General features: G+C 47.0%; 1 protein-coding gene across 1 annotated transcript in view; it reads right to left on the bottom strand.

Annotated features, from left to right (window-relative positions):
• Positions 1-1514: 1514 nt before the first annotated feature.
• The window catches only part of LOC147891419 (putative beta-D-xylosidase 7), an 80373-nt gene continuing 55906 nt past the window's right edge, over positions 1515-25981 (bottom strand). The window contains exon 7 of the mRNA XM_087389386.1: positions 1515-2235. Coding sequence (XP_087245512.1) covers positions 1604-2235 — 632 coding nt within the window. The 3' untranslated portion in view covers positions 1515-1603. The remainder of the gene's footprint in view (positions 2236-25981) is intronic.

Raw genomic sequence — 25981 nt, 5'->3', positions numbered from 1 at the left:
GGATCTATCCTCCCAACTTTCTTGATCCCATCTCCGACAAGACTGTGGATGGGCGGGGGCAACATGAGAACAAGCTCTTGCCACAAGTCCCATTTGTCTACATCGAAGATGGAGGACCTAAGACCTCAGTCCTCTGACAAAACTTACTCTCATCCACTGTCTCAAGTAGAATCTCCTTGGACACGACTCTAAATACTCTGCAATCACCCTGAGCCATGGAACCCCATCATTTGTGAGAACCGAGGCTACTGTGGATGGGGACCGAAGCAACCTTCAGTGGAAGACAAGATGGGGGGCAATACAAACATAGCGTCATTACAATCTGCAGCACATGATGTGTTGTATCCATATAATCGACTGCAAAGCCATGGTATGACGGTATGAAGAACATTGGAGGCAAGACAAGGAAAATCAGACTCTCCACCAAAGCCTAGGTAGAGTTGGAGGAGCTCAACTGGAGAAAAAAGAATGTGATCACCATCTAAATCCAAGCTCACCTAGATCCAATCATAAACTTGGCTCTTGATCGTGAGGCCAACAATATGGCCCACTAGTGCTCTATCCTGAAAGGACTGAACTACAATCCTTCACCTATCATTTGTCCTCTAGGTTAATTGTAATCCGAAAAGCTGTGGGGGTCGACTAGGCTGCCATGAGAGCCCCCTCTTGCCAGACCAAAAAGGTCACCAGCAAGATTTTGATCCTTGGAACCAAAAGCAATAGATAGTAGGAAGGAGGAGGAAAAGGCAGGAAAAAAGAGGAAAGGGGAAACGAACGATGGAAAAAGAAGGAAAAAGGAGGGAAAAGGTTTCCGCAGAGAGCAGCAGCCCCCAAACAAGGCAACTTGAGCAGGGAACAGCTTCTGTGCTTCAGTCCCACCACCTGGCAGCCAGCCAAGCTGGTTCACAACCAGTGAGGCCAAGAGAAGAAGCTCCCACAGCCAAGGACGCAGTAGGAGCGAGGATCTGAGCTCCTCAAACAGGTACAAATGACCAGGGGAGGGAGCAAAAAGCCCCATGACCAGGTGCAGCAGCAAGCCTGCCTGGAGGGCCAAAAGAAGCCCATGCCTGCCAGCAGAATAGCCGCAGGGAAGTGCGACAGAGGGTGGGGGGAGAAGCACGATGGCACACTGTATGCAGGGGGGAGGCACAAGAAAACAAAGGGGAAAGGGGGGGTAGACAATGCAGACGAGAGCCAGACGGCAGAGGTGAAGTCGAGGGGTGGAAGCGGACAGGGACAAGGCGGAGGGACAAGGCGGGGTGGGGGGGCTGGGGCTAGCAGTCGGTGGCACGGAGAGCCTCGTCTTCTCAATCAACTTTCTTTTAAAAACTATTGATGGGTCTTAACACCCTTCCTGTTACAAGAATTCTGACTTGATATCTGTGGTCCAATTGGATGCTATTAGCGATTGTCTTTTAAGTTTATCTTTGGTATCCTTTGTTTATACTGGTATTGTAAGATTTACATTCGAGACAATAATTGTACATTGTTTTGACTCATTCTGGGGTAAAGTATCCACATGGGATTCAAGGAGATGAAATGAAACAGCACAATGGTATTATCAAAGAATTCCAATAGAAAGAAAAGAGGAACACAATGCATATTAGCAAAACCCTTGTTCAGTTGCTCCAGCCACCTTAACTAGGATAGTATGTTGAATATTATTAATTTTTAGACAATGAGGCCCAATGCGCAGGAGTTTTTTGCCATACTCATTGACAACTGCCATGTGCTCATAGAGGTGTATTGTGAAGCGAATATCACAAAATTCCCCTGCTTCCAAGAGCACCTGTTTGAAACCCAGTAGCTGCTTTTGAGGGCTACCAAAATGTTCTGGTGAAGGTTCAGAAAAAAGCAGCACTGAGTGGCTTCCTCTCATGCTACCCTGATTCTTTACTCTGATAGTTAAGTCGAATCCCACATCTTGATAATCTTGCTTGGTGTTCTCACTGGCATTTGGGACAATGCATGTGGATTGTGTGGCATTAGCCAGAATAACTTTCTCATACAAAAGATTCATACAAAAAGGCAAGAAAACCTCTAAGGGAGCAGATACAATTGAGGAAGAAAATTCTGTGTAACTGAGTCCATGGCCAAAGTGGAATACTGCATCACCCCTATAAAACCGGTAACTTCGACCAGGATAACCACGAGACAAATCAGATCGCATGTTCATGTCTGTCATAGGAACCTGTACAAAGCTCTCTGGATACCATGTAATAGGCAGCCGGCCTCCTGTTTTTGCAGACAACAATAACCAAACAAAGGAACTCATAATCTAAGTGCAAATCTCTTATCAAAACCAAGTGCAAACAGGAAATGAGAGAGATACAATGACAGTTTGAAAAATGCTGAGTTTTGTTATAATTATCCTAAACATCCCCGCTAAGTCTCTCAAGCACCTAACTTTACAGTCAGCAGAATATATGGTAGACCGTGAGACTGCTGAAAAATCTCATTGTTAGTAAAGGAAATTTGTGAGGGCTGCAGCCTGTATGCTGTAGTTGGTTGATTCCATTCAGATTTCTGTATGTAGGATATTCGTGATCCCCATGCAAAGGTGATTTTTAATCACAGATTCACAGTTTCCAACTAGGTCCCTTAACAGAAACCTGGCTCCAGTGAAGGGACCAACCAACCTTGCCACTATAGTGATGAAAACAGGGGGAGAGATTCAGAACTCTGGCTCCAGTGAAGGAAGTAGAGCATTACAGTTACCGAGCAAACAGTGTCCAAGGATGGTGATAAGAAAGGCAGGGAAGGATTATAACTCATACAAGGGGACATAATCATGCAAGCTGCTCTGGGGCCTTGGAGGTGACAGGTGATAAGAAAGGATGAAACTTGTAACACGTCTAAGGACAAAGAAGCACTCCACAGCACTAATAAGGCTATGAAGGTACATATACAGACACTTTTTTTTTTTTTTTTTGGGGGGGGGGGGGGTGGGGGGTAGACATTTTTGTTGCTTTATGTTACAGAGTCACTATCCCAAAATGGGATGTGCCAAAATACATCAAGAGAAGATCTCAGTATATGACAAGTATACATCAGAGTCTATCTATTGCAACGAGGACCTGAAAAAAGAGAGAATAGAAAAAGTAGGATCACCAAAGACTATGATTTCTGTCCTTCCATAGAGTTCAGAGTGCCACACACACACAAACAACACTTCTTTTTTTTTGGGTGAAAATTTTGATACTTTATATTACAGTTTGGCTATCCCAAAAAACGAGATATGCCAAATTACATAACCGAAAATCTCACTATATGACCAGTATACATCATGTTCTATATAATGAGTTTGCAGACAATCAAAGAGAGATTGCTGCAAAGAGTGCCTAAAAAAAGAGAGTGGAAAATGTAGGATCACCAAAGATTCTATGATTTCTATCCTTCCATAGAGTCCATAGTTCCCAGTAACGATCCCAAGTGAAAAACAAATCAAACTCATGTCTGGGTGGATGAATCCCAAAAAGCTAGAAAAACTTCCCAAAGGTAGCATTAGGAAAGCGAATTCTCAAACGCTGCCCAAGGAAGCTCAAGAACATCTACCACCACTTTGCAGGACGATTCATTTGCCAAAGCTGATTGGCCTTTTGAGAAATCCATGGCGGAGGCAGAAGTACTTTATATAAAGAAGATAGAGTAATATGTGATAGCCTAAAAGGACGGCAAGATGGTGAAGAAAGAGTCCAATCCTAAAGATGGTCCTCAAGCTCTGCATCAAGCAAGATAGATCCTGCTCTGTACTCTGAAGTGTAAAAAAGGAATCATTTGCATAAGCTTGAGCAATCAAGGCACTGCTTCCTTGAATTTCAAAGCCATGAAGCATGTTAGTTGCTACCAGATGATCCATGTATTGAAGCATGGGATGTGTGGCTATGGCATATAAAAGCGCACTAAGCGGACAGCCCTGACGAACCAAACAGCAGAGAGTCCATGCTTCAGAGATATCTCCAGACAGTATGCAAGCGGCTTTGTGGTCACTATAAAGCCAATAAATAATGTGCTGCAACTTCTGTCCAAAACCCAATGCATGCATGGTTTGCAATATAATATTGAATTGTGTCAAACGCTTTGGCAATGTCAACTTGCAATAACAAGACATCCTGTTGAGTGTATTTGTCATATTCTATTCCAACATATGCATTTGCAATATTATCAGCGATATGCCAGTGAGGAACAAAACCATATTGCGCCGGATGAAGGCCATCATGTAAATACCCTTTAATACGATCAACCACCATTATAGTGATGATCTTGTAAATGACAGGCATAAGAGTATAGGCCTCCAATTAGCCAATGCTTCACATATTTGCTTATTGGGAAGAAATTTAACAAGCCCTTTTTTCCAAGAATCCGGCATGCTTTTCCCAAGAAAAATTATTCGCAACAAAGTTGACTTAAGGATATCCCAGTGGACAGTTCTACTGCTGTACGGAGAATTTCAGGCATTTATTGCAGCTGTACGGTGCATTCATTGACTCCGCCCTATAGTACGGAACGAAATAATTCAATTGTAAGACCATCCCATCCTGGAGATTTCCATCGATAATTCTCTTTCAGTGAAAGGACTTTCTAGCTCTAAAGCCTGTACAGGAGAGACAATGGGAGAAACATGCTGCAACCACACACACACACTTTTTTTTTTGGGTGAAAACTTTGAATTCTTTACATTACAAGAAAGCTATCCTAAGACTGGGAAGCTGGAAAAGTACATCAATAGAAAATCTCCATGTAGGACAAATATAGATCATAGTCTATGTAGTGAGTTTGCACGCAATCAAAGAGTGATTGCTGCAAAGAATGAGGAAAGAAAACAAAAGGAGAAAACACAGGATCACCAAAGACACTGTGATTTCTATCTTTCTAGAGAGTCCACAGTGCCCAGTAACGAACCCAGATAAAGAACAACTCAAATCCTACCGTCAAGGATATATCCCGAAAAGCCAAAAAAGCTTCCCGAAAGAAGCTTGAGAAAATCTCAATCACAATCTTTGCCTAAGGATGGCCAAGAAGTCACGTGTCTCGGGGCAGTGCCAAAAGATATGAGACACAGACTCCCATCAGAGTCGAACATTGAGTACAAATATACGGAGCAATACGTCTGCATAATAAAAGCTGTCCAGACGGAAGAACCCCCAACAGAACAAGCCATAAGAAGACCTGTTTTTGAAGAGGGACCTTGGAGTGCCAAATGTGTTTCAATCTTTTTCTCCATTTGACTGGATGATGCAAACCCCAAATCCGATTAGCCCTATCTGATGCCCAAGGTGGAGATAGCAGAACTTTATATAAAGATGACAATGTAATATGAGACAGCTTCAATGGATGAATGGACAACTGTGCGGGAGGCATTATCTTTATATGGTTTAGCTGCCGGTCTTCATGTAAATTTTCAGAAATCTAAGTTGTTAACATTGATTCAAAAGACTGGCATAGTCTTTTATGGCCGGGGGAAACCCACTCACTTGGTTGGTCATCTTGGTTATCCTCTGGGTTAGACGATTACTCGTCGCCAACAAGCTGACTTGATACTTGCAAAACTGAAGAAAAAGCTTAAATATTGGTAGTTGGCAACTTGGCCTCTGCTTGTCCAATGGAGAGATGAAGGTAATTCTATACATGGGTTATCATACTCAATATGTGTGTAACTCTCATCTACATTATCCTCTTCAGGAGGAGGTGATGGTGTTCTCTCTCTATCACCTTTTGGTAGTGGAGGAAAAAGGACAAGTTCATTCTTAAATATCCCTTCTCCTTCCATTCTTTCCTTTTAGTAATACAAGAGAGAAAATGACTTGCTGTAATTTCAAAAAAGGGGTTTATTTTACAGCAAAATTCAAGTGTTGTAGAGTTGGTGGTACTTATCTGACTCCCGCTTCGCTTGTGTCAAAAAACCACTTCAAATGACCTCTTCTTCCTTCTCTTTTAGCCTTTCTTCCTTGTTTTATGCTGTGAACCGGTACACTCCATTTGGGCTACTTGTTTTGACTGAATTGGAGCTCTAGATACCATTATAGAGGGTACTTGATGGGTGGATCATTCCCTTAAAATCTTGTTCCAATCCGACTTTCCGTTGGGGAGAACAGGGGTCTCTTTTCCTCACAGTTTAAGGGTTTTAAGGGTCTATTTGCACGGAAGAGTCACCCCGTTGTTTTTTTTTTCCCCAAAGAAAGGAACCTTCTATTAATGCTTGGAAAACTTCATACAAATCAGCAGCCCCAAAGGTGCTGAGTATGGGGAAAAACCAGGAAAAGGCTGAAAGAGAAACCGGCCTGTTCCAGAGAAACCCAGCTCACTGCCTTCGGAATCTCTGGTACTAGGGCTAACAGCCAAGTGGGGGGACTATACAACCAGTGAATCCCTCGCGGAGTGAAGATGTAGAAGACTCCTGCAGGCCAAGCCTTGCAAAAATGAGCTCGCCACTCAATAGTCGCTCTATAAGTTGGAGTCCCACGCTCCCAGGTGGAGCGTAGAGTATAGATGATATCCTGCCATATGGCAACCATGGTAGCCGAGAGTGGAACCTGGTGCTCACCCATCACAAGATTGCAATGAGCCACCCAAATGTTCCACAAGTGATGCTGGCTAACACCTCCCAAACGCTGTCCTCCAGAGGAAAGAGGGGAGCTAGGCTATCCGGAGGGACTACCTCATGGAGCGCTATCCTCTGTATGCTCTGACCCTTTATCCCGTAAGCTGAGGAGACCTCATCAATTTGGAACGCGTGTCCTCCCTCCGTCAACCAGGCCACCATCCCCCACGTGTAGTCCCTCTAGAGACTCTACATGCGGGCTATGATCCGGAGGGCTCCCATCTAGATCCTCGCTGCTCTGCAACAACTCCATAAGCAGTGCGGAATCGTCTCCAGCAAACCACCAGAGCAACAATGGCACTGCCCCTCCACTCGCATCTGCTCCAACCACGGTCCGATGGGTAAGCCTCCATGGGCAGCCAGCCAGAAGAAGTAGGATATCTTCCTCGGCCGCAAACTGGACCATAGCTGTGTCCAAAACCTAGAGCGGACATCTCGGGGCACTTTCTGGGTCACCCAGTGTCGCTCCCTCGAGGGGGTCCACCTCGAAGAGTCCATCTGAAGCCCCGGCCAATCCGTGTGGTATATGAAAAGAAGGGCATCTCATCCATCTACTCGGCAAGGCCAATCCGTGTGGTATATGAAAAGAAGGGCATCTCATCCATCTCATCCATCTGCTCAGCAAGGCCACCCCTGGAGGGCCAGAACCACTCTCCTAAATCCCACTGGACCTCCCTCAAGGGTCTACCCTCCCACAGCCAGAGACGCCATCTGGGGGCATCCTGCTCTGAGATATTGGGAGGATCAATGTGCCACTCCTTTCCCAAACATCCCACCACTCTAATCATCTGCCACTGAATCCCATCAAGACTCCCATCCATCTCCGGGTCCCTCTCTATGAGCGAATGGAGTAGGTCTCCCGATCCGACGCGGTAGAAGCCGAGGTAGGCAGTTCAGTCCCTCCAAGACAAGGCGCTCGTGGGCAGAATTGTGAGCCTCACGTTTACACGGAGACGGGTGGTTACAGGCGAGCTTGGCGTTAGAGGGCAACCACATTCAGGAGGTCACCATCTATGGAAGAGGCGTTTTCCTCATTCAGCTGAGCTCCCCCGACACTGCCCTGACACTCGTGAAGCAGAGCCCCATCCTCCTTGGCCCGCACCTAGTTTACCTCTTTCCTTGGTATCATGGGTTTACAGTGGAGGACATGGACACGACACATCATGTTCCTTGTTTTTCGGTTACGCTCCGCTTCCCAGGGCTCCCCAAGGAGTATCGAGCCATTCTCTTCTCCATTGATCGAGCATTTGGCACTGTGCTCGAGTCCTCGCTAGAGTCGGCCGTCTCAGTTGTAGAAAATGATGGAGTCCCCGGGATCAGATTGGTGGTTGAGAGCCGAGAGTCCCTTTCAGAGTTGATTCTCCTTGAGACTCTCAAGGGGGGCACACTTCGTCATCGTGTGGAGATTTCTGGACTGCTAGGCCAGTGTCTTTGGTGCAGATAGATGGGTCACATCGCCAGAGATTGCCCCCGGGGCTATGCCGAGAGCCAGCAAACCAGAGTCTTTTGCCCCCTCAGATAGGAGCAGCATGAGTCTCAGACCCCCTGGGTGACTCCTTTAGAAGGGGACTGGACCTAGGTTAAAGAGAAAAAGAAGCCAAGCAAGCAGGTTCGCAAGCACTGCAGGCAGAGGACCAAACAGAGAGAGAGAGACAAGTTGGCTCGCAAGGCACCTGACGAGGAGGAGCAGTAGCAGGAGCCCTTGAGTGGGGATTCACCCCCCTCAACGGAAGGGGCCACCGCCCAGCCAGATGTTCCTCACGTAGCAGAGGTTCAGAGTCCGGATCCACCCTCGCACCATCATCGAGTTCTTGATGTGGCGTTGGCGGACGATAGTTAGACTGTGGTTGAGGAGGAGCGGATCCAGAGCCTCAGTGAGCCTGAGCAGCAGAGGAAGCCTGGGATTGCCCCCTTCCCATCCCCCTCCACATCTCTCCCTGCTTTTCCCTCCAGTCCCCTCCCCTGGGCTCCCTCCTCCCCGCCCCCGCCCCCTGCTGTGGTCACTCTCACCACTCGTCCCCTTCCCTCCGTCCCTCCATCTCCTCCTGCCCCCGCACCCCTCCTCTCCACCTCCGCAGCAGGTTCCTCAGCCTCCCCCTCCTTTCAAGCTTCGACACCTCTGCCAGCAGGCAAGGGTAAGACGTCCCCACGTGCTCCCTTACCGCAGGATCAGGCCCATCCAGGGAGGGAGGCAGAGGGATGGGGCTCATCCTCTAGGTCAGCGGTCCCTCACCTCTAGCCTGGGCGCCCGTTATTGCGGGACTTCTGGAGGCTAGGACCTTGGAACTACCTGGAGATCTCGGACTCCTATGCTCTACCGCTAGAGGTAACGCTTATGATCCTGCAGCCACGGCAGGGGGATTTGATCAGTGCAGTGGGCTCTCAGACACACCCCGTTTGGAGCTTCTAGTTTGCCTCTACAGGGTTGGAGAAGTGGACCCCAGAGGTGTTTGATGCTATTATGGGAAACCAGATAGAACGCATGATGGATGAGTGGATGGGAGCACATGGACTAGATCTTTGGTACGCCCATGGGGCGGAGGTGAATTTCTAGCTGAGCTTCACGCGAGAGGAGCCGTTATGTGGTTTGGCGGCAGGAGTTATGAGATTGCCGCTTGAGACCACGGTGGACCATGCATACTACTGGCCCCTCCAGAAGTGTGCGGAGCAGTTCGGGGTGGAAGTCTCCTTCATGATGAAGTGGACACAGAAGATCGGCGTTGAGCCGGTATCCACCCTAGAACATCGTTGCACAGACATGGACTATTCGCCCTCAAAACCCCCGGCAAAGTCACTTAAGGCAGACAGGCACCCACGCACAGGAGAGCCTTGTTCGTTGCACCCTCGTCCTCATGAGTTGGACCATAGTGAGTTGGAACATGCATGGGCTCCATGACCGTGCTCGTAGTTAGTCGTAGTACGTGATACTCTAGCAGGAGTTGCAGAGGGCCGTTGTAGGACAGCCAGTGGATATCCTTTTGATTCAGGAGAATATGTTTTTAGCAGTAGACATCAGACGGCGTCACCACCTCCTCCTCCCATGGAGAGGTCCGGAGGAGTGGTCCCATGCAGTACGATGGAGCGGAGGGGTCTGCATCTCGGTTTCACAAACTTTGGCTCCAGAGGTCTACGACCTAGGCGAGCTTATCCTTGGACGGGCAATTTGGATGGGAGCCAGGTCGGGAGAGTCCAGGATTGGGATCCTGAATGTGTAGGACCTAGCGTGCAGACAGTACCGCCCGGCCTTTTAGAGGAGGTTGATAGAGAGTCTTCCGGACGTAGACTCCTAGATTGTTGGGGGAGACTTCAACAACCTGGAGTTTGGGGAGGACAAGCAGGGCGGCGCCTCATTCGCTAAGATGTCTGCAGCAGAGCGTAGCACTTGGGAGCAGTTCATTTTCATGATCAGTGGCAGAGACGCGTGGTGAGAGCCAGATTTCAGCAGGATACCTGGCAGCCTTCTATTCTTTCTTGGACAGAGGAGACATGATGGACTGCTTGAGAGACTAGACCGTTTCTATATTGGGGATTGGGCACTGCACAGAGGCGGCTCTATCAAGATTTTTGGCAAGTATCACGATGTCAGACCACTATCCCGTAGTACTTAGAGCAGCCCCGTCGAGGTCTCCCCTAGAAGGGGGTCCGCATCCCAGAGGACCTCCTAGAGGGTGAGAGGATCCAGCAGGCCATGGCGGAGATTTGGGAGCACTCAGAGATGATACCGAGCGAGGGTTGGGCTTCGTGGGTGGCCGATGCGACCAGACGAGCAGTGAGGAGCTACAGGCTCACGCCCTTAGGCGGAGGAAGATGCTTTATGATTGTGAGCGGGCTTTGAGGAGGGACCTCACCTCCATAGAGCGGCTTAGGGAGCAGGACCCAGGTTCCCAGTGGCTTAGAGATAGGCTCCAAAGTGCTCGCCTTGAGCTTCAAGACACAGAGATCCGGCAGGCTGAGTTCTCTTATCACTCGTCTCGGGCCCGGTGGGTACAGCAACGGGACAGGATGACGAAGTAGTTCTTTCAGACCACTGGGCCTCGCTCGGAAGGCACATAGCTACAGCGTCTCTGGGATCCACATGGCATCGTGTACACTGACTCGCAGGAGATACTAGACCTGACCGTAGATTTCTACAGCCAGCTTTTTCAGACGGAGAGGATGACTCCAGCTGGTTTAGTTGCTCGAGAGGTAGTTTGGGATCACGTTCTGGCAGTGGTCTCGCAGGATTTATGCAGTAGGCTAGAGGTGCCTTTCACCGATGAGGAGCTCTGGGAAGCCCTCAAGGCTCTCTCGACCCACAAGTGTCCTGGCGAAGATGGCCTTCTTCTGGAACTTCTGGGAGATCATCTCCACCCCTTTCCGACTAGCATGCCAGGAGATTTTTGACACGGGCTCCCTTCCGCAGTCCTTCAGCAGGGGTTGGATTTGTTTGATCCCGAAAGGGGGAGATAGGTTTGACATCCAGCAGTGGAGACCGATCACTCTGCTTGACACCGCTTACAAGATCCTCGCCAAGGTCTTGAGCTTGCGGTTATGGCTCCATCTTATGGACATCATCCACGACACAGACGGGGTTTATCCAGGAATGCAGCATCCTGGACATCATCTTTACTTTTTGGGAGGCAGTGGATTGGTCTAGGGAAGAGTCACAGCCGCTGGCCGTTCTTCTCTTGGATTTTGAGAAGGTCTATGACAGGGTGGAGTGGTCCTTCTTGGAGGGCACTATGCAGAGATTGGGTTTCTTAGACAGATGGGTTAGAGGAGTTTCAGCGCTCTATGCGAGGAGCTCTAGCCAGATGCTTATCGGAGGACGTACGGGCGAGGCCTTTCCTCTCTCGCGCTCGGGGTCCGCTAGGGCTGCCCACTTGCCCCTTTCCTCTTCCTTTTCGTGGCAGAAACCTTGGGCTACTATTTGAGATTACAGGTGGCGGGCCTCACAGGGTTGAGGCTCCCAATCTGTCAGGAGGAGGAACTGCTTGACCCTGAGTTTGCAGATGACACGGCCTTGTATGTTGAGGGCACCACAACGAGCTTGGAGAGAGTCAGGGGAGCCTTGGCTCTCTACTATGAGGCCTTGGGTGCGTGGATCAACTGGACAAAGTCTATAGGTTTCTTCACGGGCCAGGAGGAGACATAGGAGATCCGCGAGTGGGGGAGTGATTTTGGCTTTAGATGGATACGAGGGGTTAGATAGCGAGATACCGCGGTTGCCAGGTTGGTATTGATATTACAGCAGAGCAGCAGATTGCCCCGGTCCTAGAGAGTGTTTGGCGCGAGCTTCTCTGCTGGAGCTAGGCCAAGCTCTCCCTAGCAGGACGTGCCTTAGTGGCAAACCAGGTCCTTCTCGCCATGGCTTGGTATATCGCCTCCTATTGGTGCTTTCACAGAGGATGCATTGGGCAACTGCGCCGGTTTGTTCGGAACTTCCTTTGGGCAGGATCAGATGGCACGCGGAATACTAGAGTCCGGGTCGCTTGCCAAACGGTGATCATGCCATAGGCACTGGGAGGCTTCGATATCATAGATCCGGAGATGCAGAGCAGAGCCCTCTTGGGCAAGTTGGTTGTTCGCGGCCTCACTCCAGGTGCGGAGCCTTAGGAGCTCCTCTTATAGAGAGGGCTTCTCATGAATACCCCACGCATCGGAGGACAGTGGCAGCCCTCACACAGGTGGATCTTCTCAGAGGCTCCCCTTACAGGGAAGGCTTTCCCTTTGATGCGGAGCCTTCACAGGGCCTGGCAGAGGCTATCAGGGGGTCTTATCCACGCTCCGCCCAGATGCAGAGAGGAGTTTGAGCGTCAGCCCCTTATGTAGCACCTAGAGATCCGAGATCAGGAGGGGTGTATGCTTGGATAGCAGACGCACATTGGTTGGGACAGTGGGACAGTGGCCCGGCCCGATCTTTTGGCAAATGGAGCAGATTACTTATGGAGGCAGAGGCGAGACTTGGCGCCATAGCGCATCCGCGAGGGGCAGGGCATTGGATGAGAGATTGACCTAGCCATCCTTGAGTCCTGGTGGGAGGGACTTCACGCTTGGAGGGACATGACTTGGTTGGGGCAGTTTTCTCGAACTAGTGTCCCTTTGAGGATGATGATGTAGCGAGGCAGCACGCGCTATACATGTTGCTTGTCTGCTCGGGAAAGAAGAACCTTAACGGCTGTGGGAGTCGAGGGTGCTGCCATAGAGCCCCTCTGGCTAGACCAAGGGTAACCACCAAGATTTTCTTTCACTTGAACAAGCATAAATACTCCCGCTGCAAAGAGGAAGAGGAGAGAAAAGGAAAAGGAAGAAGAGCATCCGAGGAAGGAGGCAGAGGCGAGGCAAAGCGGCGGAGGAGAGAGGTTGAGGAGGCGGGAGGGGGGGTAGAAGGGAGAAGGGGAAGGAGAGAGGAAGGAGAGGAGAAGAGGAGGATGAAGTGGAGGAGTGGAAGGGGGAGCGCCTGTGGGGGGAGGAAGAGGTGGAAGAGGGAGGGGGAAAGCGGAGGATGCAGGGAGAGGCGCTCGGGCGGGAGAGGCAGGGAGCAAGCGAGGTAGGAGGCGGGACGGAGGGGAGGAGCGGGGGCAGAGGAGCAGCAAGGGGGGCGAGAGAGCGAGAAGGCGGAGGAGGCAGGGCGGAGCGGAGGCTGAGGGAAGGGTGAGGCGGAAGGGAGGCGAGGAGGAGCGGAGGGCAGCGAGCAGCGGGCAGCAGGGCAGCGTGGGGGGGGGGGGCAAGCTCACCAAGCAGCTCCAAGCTCCCTCCAATCAGCAGCAACACAAAAAACTCCAAACATTTGGGGAGTCACCCCGTTAGGACACCCCATTCCCCGTCCAAAGACCAGAAAATTCAGAGAAAGCCCTCACCTCAGGGGCTCCAAAATCCAAGGTTTGCAAGAATCAGAAATATCTTCCTCCAAAACTCGCACCTTGGTTACCAGCCTCTAGTCTGGGACCTCCAAAACTTGTCCTTTTTGTACGAACTTCTGCCGGTTTATTTCAGCAGGTCCCAGCTCGCACACGGGAGCCAACCAAGACGTTGTTGCACACATGAATCTGCAGACCTCCGCCAATATGTCCTGTGCCCTTCCTTTCGCCCGGCCCTCTGCGCCCGCAAGCCTTTACAATATCTACTTGCAACAAGAGAACATCCTGCTCTGTATACTTGGCATACTCAACCCAACATAGGCATATGCAATATTGTCAATGATATCCTACAAGGAATAAAACCATATTGCACTGGATGAAAACCATCATGCAAATATTTGTTGATACGATCAACCTCCATTTTCATGACGATCTTATAAATGACAGGCATCAAAGTGATAGGCCTCCAATCAGCCAAAGATTCACAAATTGGCTTCTTAGGCAAAAGCTTTACAAGCCCTTTCTTCCAAGAATCCGGCATGTATTGATTTTGCCAAGCACTATTTATCATTTGCAGCAAAGGAGACTTGAGGAGATCCCAATAAGGTAAGAAGAATTCAACAGTGAGACCATCCCAGCCAGGAGATGGGGTGACAATGGGAGTGACATGCTGTAATAATATATGCCTTGCTAAAATAACCTCCTATGATGGAGTATCTGCTTTCCCAAATTGAGCAGAAAAATGAACACAAGCTGTAGCAAGCTGTGCTCGAGAAGAAGTCCAAACAACATCAAAGAGAAGAGCCCTGCAAATACTTTGAGAATGCTTCTTATAGTGTAAGCCTTTGAAAAAGGCTTTGGATGAACATCCTTTATCCAAAAAAGCCCTCTGTCGTGCCCGTGTCTCCCATTTAGAGATTTTTCTATTGTCATTGTATCGGAGACAATCTTTAGCCTGGCATAAAATCTGATTTTCTTCCATAGAAAGATTTCGAACATGACTCAACTGAGTAAAAAATTGACACATCACTTTGGCATGAGCAACATTCTCTCTCAATGTCTTCATGTAATTTTTGCCATAATTGCGAATAACTACTTGCATCCTAGCAATGAAAGCTTCCCAAGCATAGTCAATGCCAAAGTGAGGCTATTGCAAAAGGGGGTGGACAGCTTCATAAACCATGGCCTTGTATGCATCAGCTCCAAGTAGCTATTGTTCACAACGAGTAGCCTTCTTTGTGTGAGCCGATCGCCAGGCATTTCATGAAGAGAGATCCTCAACCACAAAGGGGCATGATCTGAATGCGTAAAAGCATAATCCACCAATAATTTAGTAGTGAGATAGTCATATTGTTGAGGATTAACCCTGTACCAACGATTTAAACGGGCATGATAAGAAGATTGAGCATTATACTAAAAAGTATAACCTGACAACATTGATTGTGATTCTTTCCAAAGGTCAACAAGACTGAGTTGAAGTAATAGATTTGACCAATGATGGCGCTCAGAAGCCAACATATGAGAATGGCTAGAAGTATTATCAACCTTTATTAAAATCCCCACAAATAAAGGCATGCTCTCTCCAGGGGTAGCCTTGCATATCAGCCCAAATTAAGCCTCTACTATGAGAAGATTGAGGTGCACTAACCGAGGCAAATTCAAAAATTCCTCCCTAAATGAGACATTGTATAATCAGCCATCTTCCTTGGCTATCATTGAGAGCAAGAACTAGCTGAAACTCATGTTTCACCAGAAAAACTACACCCGAAAAGGAATGCTCACCCGCATAAAATATGTCGGACCCAGCAAAATGCCCATAATGACCAGCATACATATGCTGGTTATGCTCTTGCAATCCCACTATGTCACGCTGTAATTGATTGAGATAGCCCCAGACAAGTTTTCACTTCTTGAGAGTCAAACATTTTATATGTGACAACCTATTTACAGAATATGTACACCAAAAGTACCAAGTCTGCATTTCAATATTAGGATCCGGCCCCAAACCCTGAGAGGATACAAGTGTCTGTGGAGAAGACAAAAGACCTATAATTTCCTCTTCAGGGAAGAGGGTGCGACTTGCTGTCACAACAGCCCAAGTAATACCGATTCCTGATTTTTCTTCAAGAGAATGACCATTTGAAGAAGAACTATTCCATGTACGAGGAGGGAGAGGTCTCCGTGCTGTCACAGTTTTTCTTGGATTCTCTGCCAAGCTTCCTGCAAAGTCTTTTCCTTTACTTTCAATTGAGAAGTAGAAGGCATCAAAGAAGAGGCATTTCCATTTGACACAACTGGAGCTTTTCCCTTATTCTGAGCTGCAAGAGCAGGTTTGTTTGGCTTCTTTTTAAGCAGAGAAGAGTCAGGAGAATCCTTAGGATCCATTTGAGCAGGCATAGCATCTGGAGTCATCTTGTGTAAAACCAGAGGACATTGCGAACCATGTGCCCAAACTTCTTGCATTCAAAGCAAGCTCCTGCAAATAATCCTCATTTAAGTTTATAAAAAGCACTTCCCATAGCAACACTGTTGACAGTAACACCATAAGACTTTTATGACTGGGGTTATTTGTATCCCACAAAATGCAAAATCTATTAGAGTTGCCATTTTGCCTTGGTGCAACCTTGCCCAAAGAAGCTGCAATTTTTGGCAACAGAGAAGCCAGGCATTGAGGGAAGTCCACTACTTCCACCCACACCGAACAACGATGTCTGATCAAAGCTTGATAGTCCCTGGTAGGTGACCATGGGAGAACATGCACCATTTGCTGCCCATAAAAAAGAGGAGAATGTTCCAAGAGCATCTGCTTATGCTGTTCATCCACCATAATACTTCAAAGAAGCCCCTCGCTGCACTTTGCGTACAAAACAACCATCGAAAGTGCGTGTCAACCAATTACCCACATCAGTTGCAGCTGGCATACGGCCCAGAAAGAAAATAAACACATCATGCTTAGCATATTCTCGCACCGGATCCACAATGTCATTGACCTCCACCATTATCCCAACAGTGGGAGTAGTGTCGTTCCAATCCTTACGGCTATCTTCAAATCCTTCATGCATAACATCATAAACCAGTTGAGCCCCAAGCGAAGCATGCACAGGGTCATCTTGACCCAAATCCTGCTTTTGCTTTTTGTGCGAGTAAGTCTTCACCGAAGCCATAAAGAAGGGCAAGCTGAACATGAAAAAACAGCAAGAAAAGAAAGCCTAGAAGGAGAGGAAAAAGACAGTGGAAGAAGAATTGCATGCACAGGGAGAGGTGAAAGGCAAAAAAACCCAGGGGACTAGCAAGGAAAGCAACAGAGAAGGAGAGCAGAGGAGAACTGGCGATCAAACGCGAGCAGAGAGTGTGCAGCAGGCACGGAAAGCGTATGGACGAACATACCGTGCAGGTACGGAACTTGTACAGAAGTATGGACAAACCGATCATACAACAAGTACGGACGAACAGCAGTAGTCAGGCCTGGTGAAACCAATACGGAACAGGGACGGAAACCTATATGGGACTACCGTATAGCAGGTACGAGCAAGCTGTAGTGGTGCGACGCCTGTTGGAGAGGATTTGGCGCTGACGAGCTCACGGAGGAGGCACATGATCCCTAGATGGGGCTGGGGCAACATGCAAAGCTCCATAGCTCTCTCTCTCACACTACACACCATAGTTACGCTGAAACGCCAGAACGGCGCAACAAAGGCCTGAAACGGTGTTTCCCCCGTGCCAGACCCCTCGAAACGCGAAACGGCCCCGAAACCCGAAACGCAGGCTGAAATGGCGATCCGAAACGCCGAAACGGCATCTGAAACGCCGTTTCAAACCCAAAACGCGCCGTTTTTGGTGCCGTTTCGGGCGTGACCTAAAAAGAGGGCAAAACAAAAAAAATGCCGCCCGCGCCATCGCGTTTTTTTGCTCTTCTGCCTGCTGCTCTCCCCCCCGATTTCTTGCCCGCCTGGTTCTCTCCCGAGTCCCAAGTCCCAGCCCTATGAGTGGCTGCTCTTTTTGACACTTGGCTTTGGTGAGCATATTTCCTTTCTCTATGCTTCTCTTGCCACAAACATCTTGCTGTTTTTTGGCTGCAACCATTGATTCTTGGCTTTTCCCTTTGAAATTTGATCTATTGCAGCTTGTACAAGTGCTCTTTTTGCTCATGGATATGGCTTCACAAAGCGTTGTCCCTCAGCAAGAGAAGGAGTTCACCCAATCAAATTATTGGTGGAGCCAAGTTGATTTGGTAGGCAAGTATGACTCCAAGAAAGGAGGAGCTCGCAAGTTTAGATGCAGATGGTGTGGATTGGAGCGAGGAGGGAACCCTGATAGGGTCAAATGTCATCTTCTTGGCATTAAGGATGGGGGGATTGGGCTATGCTCCGTAATCTCACCACAAGAGAAAGAAAGGTTGCAAAGAGAGGTTGAAGTATTGCCCACTACAAAAAGGGCAAAGACAATGGCTTCCACTGGTGTAGGAGCTTCTTCAGGTGCTCATGCAACACGTGTTCAGCAGGCCACTGCATTTCGCAGTCCTCTTCCCTCTGCTACTACGGCTTCTTCTTCTGCGAGTGCACATGGAGCTCCTGCTACATCTCGGTCTACTTCACATAGGCAGGGCAGTCTTTACACATCATGGCATCCGCAAAGGAAGGCACAAGTAGATGCAGCTGTGGCCCGATTTTTTTACTCCAATGGGGATTAGCTTCAATGTTGCTAGATCACCCTACTTCAAAGAGATGGTGTCAGAAATCAAAACATTTGGATCCACATATACCCCTCCCACATTTGATGCTTTGAGGGGCAAGCTTCTAGAGGATGAGGTGGTGGTAGTTAAGCAAGCTATTGAACCTGTGAAAGAGAAATGGGTAAAGTATGGGGTAAGTTTGGTTGCAGATGGATGGAGTGATGTGCGAAGTCACTCACTAGAGGGTATCCTTGCATATTGTAGGGGATCTGCACTCTACATACACTCCATAGAGTGTGGAGTGCAACAAAAAACAGCACCTATATTGATGCAAATGTGGGCAGATGCAGTGGAATATGTGGGGCCGTCTAATGTTTTGCAACTTGTTTCAGATGGGAAAAATACCAATAAGGCAGCAGGTGCATTATTGGAGCAAAAGTATCCTCATATCCACTGGAGTGCTTGTGTAGCACATTGCTTGAATAATTTATTGAAAGACATTGGCAAATTGGATTGGATCAAGAATGTTATTGACAATGGAAAAGAGGTGGTTAACTTCATCACACGACATAATTTTTCTCTTGCTGTGAACCGTAAATTTGCCAACAAGGAGCTTTTGAAGTATGTAGAGACAAGATTTGCATACAACTTTTTGATGCTTCGCAGGCTCCTTGAAATGAGACCTGCACTGAAATAAGTTGTGCGCATGGCCCACTTCTAGGCAGGCTCTTGGAATTTATTGTTATGACTTGTGCATAGGCAGTGATGAATTTTGGGCTGATGCATCTCACATTGTTGATCTATGTGTGCCTATTGTGAAGCTGCTTAACCGAGTTGATGGAGATATGCCTTTTCTTGGTAAGGTGTATGAGGGGATGGATCGGATGATTGAGAATATCAGAGAAATAGAAAAGGATCCCCAAAGGTTGAGAGAATTGGAAGAGTTGGATGTGAGCAGATGGAATCAATATTACTCTCCCATGCATGCAGCTGCCTTTGTGTTGGACCCGGAATTTCAACACAAGGCAAGTGCACAACAGAGTGATGCAGAGGTTGTTCGTGGTTGGAACCTCACTCTTCAAAAGATGGTGCCAACTCCTGATGGACGGCGGAGGATAAAAGACCAGCTTGCCAATTATCGCAATAAGGAAGGCATGTATGGATGGCCAGATGCACAGCATGATAGGTAATATTAACTCATTTTAATTTTCAGATTTTAGGAACTTGTAATTTGTTATTTAATACAAAATTAGAAATCTGAAATTTATGAGTTTTGGAATTTCAAATTTCGAGTTGCAGCTGTTACATGGTGGGAGGATTATGGAGCTGATTCCCCCGAGTTGCAAAAGCTTGCCATCCGCATTCTAAGCCAAGCTTGCATCTCCTCTTCTTGTGAGCGTTTGTGGAGTAGCTTTGCCCATATCCACACAAAGAAGAGAAATCGTCTGCGAACGCAACGGGTCAATGATCTTGTCTTTGTTAATGCAAACTTGCGTTTGCTTAACAAGATGAGACATGAGTATACGCATGACAAATATATTGGATTTCATAGCCCAGATGATTCTTTTTTGGGTTTCAGCTTTCTTTTTGTTACTATGACATTTGGGCTTTGAAAGCTGAATTACCATTTATGAATGATGATTGGTTTCTTAAATATCATGAATCATAAATCATTTTTCCATTTTGTAACTTGTTATAGGATTTATAAATTACCCCACCTTGCGTAATTGAAATTTGCATTGTGTGATTGGTAACTGGTTGAACAATGAAACTTGAATCTCCAAAGTTCAAAGTTACAATCAATATTAATGGTACTAGGTAGAGCTATAGCTTATTGTGCACTTTTTTTGAAGGTAGAGCACTCTAAATGTGTGTATGCGTTACTCTAAACCCCCTTTTGTAAACCCCCTTGATGACGTGGCATTTCCCGTTTCACCCCCTCTCAAAAATCCCGAAACGTTTCCGTTTCCGTTTCCGTTTCCGTTTCCCGTAACTCTGCTACACACACACACACACATGTAATATATATACCCCCCCCCCCCCCCCCCCCCCCCCTCCTTCGCGTCCAAAGTATGAACTAGAGCTAGAAGGTGCAGCATGACACATCCACAGTCTATGGACCATCCTTGTGGGCCTGATGCTGAGTGAATAGAGAAGATGTGCATGCTCGTCTCTTCCGTGTGCCTTTGTAAATAGACAAGACTGATGCTTTTGTGCTGGATCTTCCTAACAAAGTGGCACAGGATTCTTATGTGTTCGATGAGAACATGAAAAACTGGGATGTTTTGCAATGGAGAGCAATGCGGGCTTTCATGATCCGCTCTCTTTTGTTGCATATTGATACTTCTGTTTTTGGGCATTGGCAGCCTACACAGTGGGATTTTCTATTTGGCTCTATTCAAGGCAAGATCAAAGGCTGCCCTTTTGTCTCTCGTTTGCTTCTTGATTGGAAGCATATTTTATCCCACTTAATGGCAGGGATTCTTTGTCGGGAAATTCCTTGAGGGCTGAGAATATTTATTGGTCCAAAGTATTCCACCCTCCTTTGGCTTTACAAGAACCCAGGCGTTCTTATTTTATATCTTTCAAAGGTATTTCTTCTGTGGAGGATGTACTTCAGGATGATAGCACTCTTTTATCTTTTTCTGCGGCTACTAGCAAGTATGGTTTGGGAGCTCATTATCGTCCTTTATGGCACAAAATTTCAGAAATGCTTCAACCTTTCTTGCCGGTACCTCGTTTGGAACTTCAGGATAGGCTTGAGGATTGGACTCTCCATTCTTCCTCTTCTTCAGCCCGTCCTTTGAAGCTCTCACATATCATAGTGCCTTCTCTGTATAAAGTGTTGTTACCTCCGCCTTGGGTTTCTCACAGAGCCAATTCTATTTGGCATATGGATCGCCCATCAAAGTGGTGGAGAAAGCGGCTGCGTCTCATTTGGCATTATAAAGTCCCTCTTCAGCAACAACTTTTCCTCTGGCGAGTCCTACTTGGCATTTTTCCCTCTGGGCAGTTACTCGAGCATAAACATATTGCCCCGGCTGTTTGCCACAGATGTCTACATTCTGCTGAATCTGTGCCTCACATTTTCTGGCACTGTCCACATACTTGTGATTTCCTCGCCCTCATTCGTCAAGGACTTCGAGCGAGATTTCCTACTGTTACTTTTAGCAGGTTCTTCTGGTTATTTGGTTTTCATCCCGCTAGACAAGGTTTTGATTTATTTTTTGTTTGGATGCGCTACTGGGCACTTTGGACTCTATGGATGGACATAAATCATATAGTCTTTGGTGATCCTACTTTTCCATCTTTCGTTTTTTTCAAACAATCTCTGCGGCAATCGTTTTATGATTGCTTTCAGACTCATTTGATTGATCATGATGTATGTATGGCTTATACTGAAATTTTCAGTTGAGTAGTAGTTACTCTGCTTTTGGAGTAACTATGAATGTAATTATTTCACAGCAATAAAATATTTCTTCTCACAAAAAAAAAAGTGTGTGTGTGTATGTGTGTGTGTGAGAGAGAGAGACAGAAAGAAAGAAAGAAAGAAATTTTATTAAAGGTCCACGGAAGGCCATACATGGCCTATGGGACACAAAATCATCCGAAAGGAAAATACATCATCAACGATGCGCCAACTAGGTGGCCTCATCGTAATACCGCTAAGATGCCAAAAATGGCTACAAAAATCCTAGATACAAAATGAAATGAAATAGAGTACCAAAATTGCCTAGATACAAAATGTAAAATATGGAATATGAGGAACATCGTCTTCCCTAAGGGGTCTGTGATCCAAAGAAATGATGGAAGTCATGGCCATCGACCATGCCTCCTGCCATGAGTGTGAAGATCTGGGCAAGTGTCAAATGGGCTGCTGGCGGTGCCAAGTCTCCATGGAGCAATCTCCTCCGAAAATCTGCCATCATCCTCCGTCGTCTAGAAATAAAGCGACGGGTACGGCCTCTGTGTAAGATCATCCTGCGGTGCTGCCGGATCATGTCATATGTACATCCTCGGGGTGGAACCATCGGTGCTCTCTGGCAAGATGGGCTATCTCTGTGCTCATGGTCCTGCGCCTCGTCCTGCTCCTCATGAATAACCAGGTCTCTGGCAGGGATGCGACGGTGCTCTCTGAGGAATCTCTCTCTGTATCTGGTGATCTCCCTGATGAACAACGCACGCAGAGAGAGAGAGTGAGAGAGAGATTCCTCTGTCTACGCACGCACACACACACACATTGGGTGATGTGCCTAACGAAGCTCGCAATGTGATGTCCTTTCTTACAACAACACGTGTTTTAGCTTCGGAAAATATCATAGAGGCCTTTGGCATTTATTGGCACAGATGTTGCATGACTTTCAGCCAGTACCTTGTCTTGAACTCACTCATCTTCTAAAGGACTGGTCTCTTTTTTAGTTCATCCCTCATTGTCATTCGTTACTTTTGGCGGATGTAGCAGTATGCTTTCGTACATATATATCACACATCCACGCACGCCTAAGCATCCATTTATACAAAAAAAATTGTGCTGAGTTTCTATCAGCACTCCGGAGCTGAAGGGCAGACTCACCCATGACAAAGGCTAGTACTAAAGGAGAAGGGTAATAAAAAAGTTTCCACATTCCCTTCATTCAAGGTACTACTCCATGTGAAGACTACAGTATTTCATTTTAGTCTCTCCCAAATGAGTATTTCCAAGCAGAAGCATTCTCGTGAGTAAGATGGGCTCCTAGGATTGATATACCCATATAAAGAAAGCTCTCCAACTTCTTCCGTTGCAGGACACCAAAACTATCCGCCGTCAGCAGCTCAGCAATGCCTCTTTGCTTATCACAGCCATGCACCATGCGGAATGGAGAGTAGCTAGAACCACTACTAGGGACATCACACATCAAACCTATCAAAAGCTCACATGGACCGTGACGGCATTGCATTAGCTACTACCCACACAATGAAATAGAGGCACACCATCTTTACTTTTTAGACCACATAGACCACTTGGGGCTCGGCTAAGAAAAATCTATGGAATGATCTCATAACCTTCTCAATGCAATGTCCCATAAAAGCAAGAGCACGCCACATGGCTAAGGAGAGGAAGGCAGGGATCCAAGAGCATGAGACCCTCTCCTCTGCTACTTTCTACCTCACCATATAGCTGGGGGAGTAAACCACTCTAGAACAAGAAGAAGCTTGTTTGCCATGCTTGACTACAAATTGGCAATTTTGGCTCTTGTCATCTATAATGTGTTGAGCTCATAATTTACAAATCTGGATAGATAGCGGGGGGTGTTGGAATGGATACAACCTAAGCATGGGTTAGGGGGGGCTGGTAGGCTTTGTGCCACTTGGCAGGATGCATGGACACTTGGATGAGCCTATGAGCATTGGCGGTGTGCGTGATGCCTGCATCTTATTCATGCAGACGTTTCGGTTCTCTCCTGCGTTTCGCCGTGATCTATGCAGTGCGTGACAGCTCCAACTCTCCTTCGATGAGACTTTCATGGCTCAATGCCAAGAGTGTCAATGTATGCATGGTTGATTGTCTTGTGTCTTCTATTATGGATGAATCTATATAGTTGGGTCCTCCTACAACCCAATAGGGATGCGGAGGATCCCATATGTGTCTTTTACATTGCATGAATGAATAATTATCTGCTCTTTAGTTTACAATGGTGTTCTCTTTCGCATGCATATCTTAATCTACACGATTGCATGTCTAGAAATCTTCAGTGGTATCAAAGCGACGACCTGAGAGATCTATGAGGTTTCAAAGATTTGTGAAGAAAGATATAGGTCGTTTGAACGTAGAAAGAAAGTAGATGGAAGCGAAAACCGAGTCAGTTGCGAAAGTATTTATAATCATTGGAGTGAATTTTGCTACATGGCAGTTGAGCTTGAGGTTTTATTTCATGGAAAAGGGCTTGTGGAGTGTGGTTGCAGGTACTGAGAAGAAGCCTATTGGCAACAAGTCTTCAAAAAAGATCAGCACATGGGAGACCAAGAATGAACGTGCTCTCGAAGTTATGGGACTGTAGGATCGCTTGAGAGAGAGAGAGAGTACAGATAGCAAAACGTAGCACAAGCCTTAGCCGTCACGTTAAACTTGGATTAGATAATCAAAAACAAAGGACTACAAGTTACAAGTACCTAGACCTAGGACTAAGTGTCCTAGGTGTCACATAGGACTAAGTGTCCCATGTGGCCTAAAAGACACTAACACTTAGGTGTCTTTATTTATGCCTACAAGGCACATACCATGGCCTATAGGGCATCACTAGAACCACCAGAGGATGGCCTACAAACCCCCCTCCATGGGATGGGCTGAAGTACTCTGGAAACGTCTCAGAATACCTGGTATTTTCTGGTCATGGTGGCACATGTTCATCCAAAAGGATATAGCCACCTATGAATGTACAAGGGATGTCAGATCATGTAACAAAGGGAACCAAGTGTAAAGCCTGTCGAAAGACTTCGAACTTGGGACGAGGAAGTGCCTTTGTAAACATATCTGCTATGTTGTCCTCTGTGGGAAGATAGGACAACTCTATGTCTCCTGCTGACAACCGCTCCCGAACATAATGATAATGAACTTCAATATGCTTGGTACGCGCATGAAACACTGGGTTACGTGAAATGGCCAAAGCACTCTGACTGTCAGTGTAGACAATAGTGGAGGATGTCTGGCGAATACCAAGATCTGTAAGTAACTGTCGAAGCCAAACGCACTCTACTGTAGCGGTGAAAGCTGCCCTGTATTCAGCCTCACACCTAGACGTGGCAATTGTTGGTTACTTCTTGCTGAGCCAAGGGATACATGAATTGCCAAGCAAAAAACAATTGCCAGTATGTGACACTCTGGTGTCGAAACATCCTACCCAATCACTATCCGTGGAAGCATGCATGGTAAGTGAACCCTGATCACTATAAAAGAGGGCTAAATCCTGAGTGCCTCTGAGATATCTGAAGGCTCTCTTCACTGCCTGCCAATGCTGTGAACTGGGCATGTGCATGAATCTGCTGAGCTGAGATACTGCATACTGCAAGTCAGGTCTGGTGTGACATAAATAAATAAGGCATCCAACAGCCTGCTGATAAAGAGTGATATCGCATGGTGGGCTCCCATCATGAGCTGAGAATTTGAAGCCAAGGTCCACTGGAGTAGGGATTGGCTTGCGATTCTCAAACTGAAAAACGATCAAGGAGCTGTCCAATATACTTGGACTGAGACATCATGATACCCCCCTCAACATGAGCAAACTGAATGCCCAAATAATAATGGAGCCGTCCCATGTCTGACATGTCAAAAATCTGCTGCAAATCAGCCTTGAAAGCTGCAATTTGCTGAGTATCTGGGCCCGTGATGAGCATATCATCCACATATAAAATCAGCACTAAAAAATCAGATCCACTCCCACGGACATAAAGAGTGGGTTCTGTGGGACTATTCTGAAAACCAAGGGATAGTAAGTGTGCATGAATTTTGGCATACCATGCCCTCGGTGCCTGCTTCAAACCATAAAGGGCTTTTCTAAGCCGGCATACCTTATTTTCAGAATTAACAACCTCAAAGCCAGGAGGTTGTGTGACATAGACTTCTTCCTGCAGATCCCCATGAAGAAAAGCAGTTTTGATGTCAAGCTGGTGCACTTGCCAATGATGATGGGCTGCAATGGCAATGACACATCTATTGGTAGTAATCCTGGATGTGGGAGCAAATGTCTCCTTAAAGTCAATGCCTTGTTGTTGGGCATACCCTTTTGCAACAAGACGGGCTTTGTATCGATCTATGCTGCCATCAGATTTCCTTTTTAATTTGTAGACCCACTGCGTTCCAATGGCATGGTTGCCGGGAGGGAGATCTACTAA

Source organism: Dipteris shenzhenensis, chromosome 18, assembly GCF_047967505.1.
Source record: "Dipteris shenzhenensis isolate YYH24624 ecotype China chromosome 18, Dip_SZ_1.0, whole genome shotgun sequence".
NCBI lineage: Eukaryota > Viridiplantae > Streptophyta > Polypodiopsida > Gleicheniales > Dipteridaceae > Dipteris > Dipteris shenzhenensis.
The sequence above is the reverse complement of the archived record's forward strand: the minus strand, read 5'-3'. Positions and strand labels throughout refer to the sequence as shown.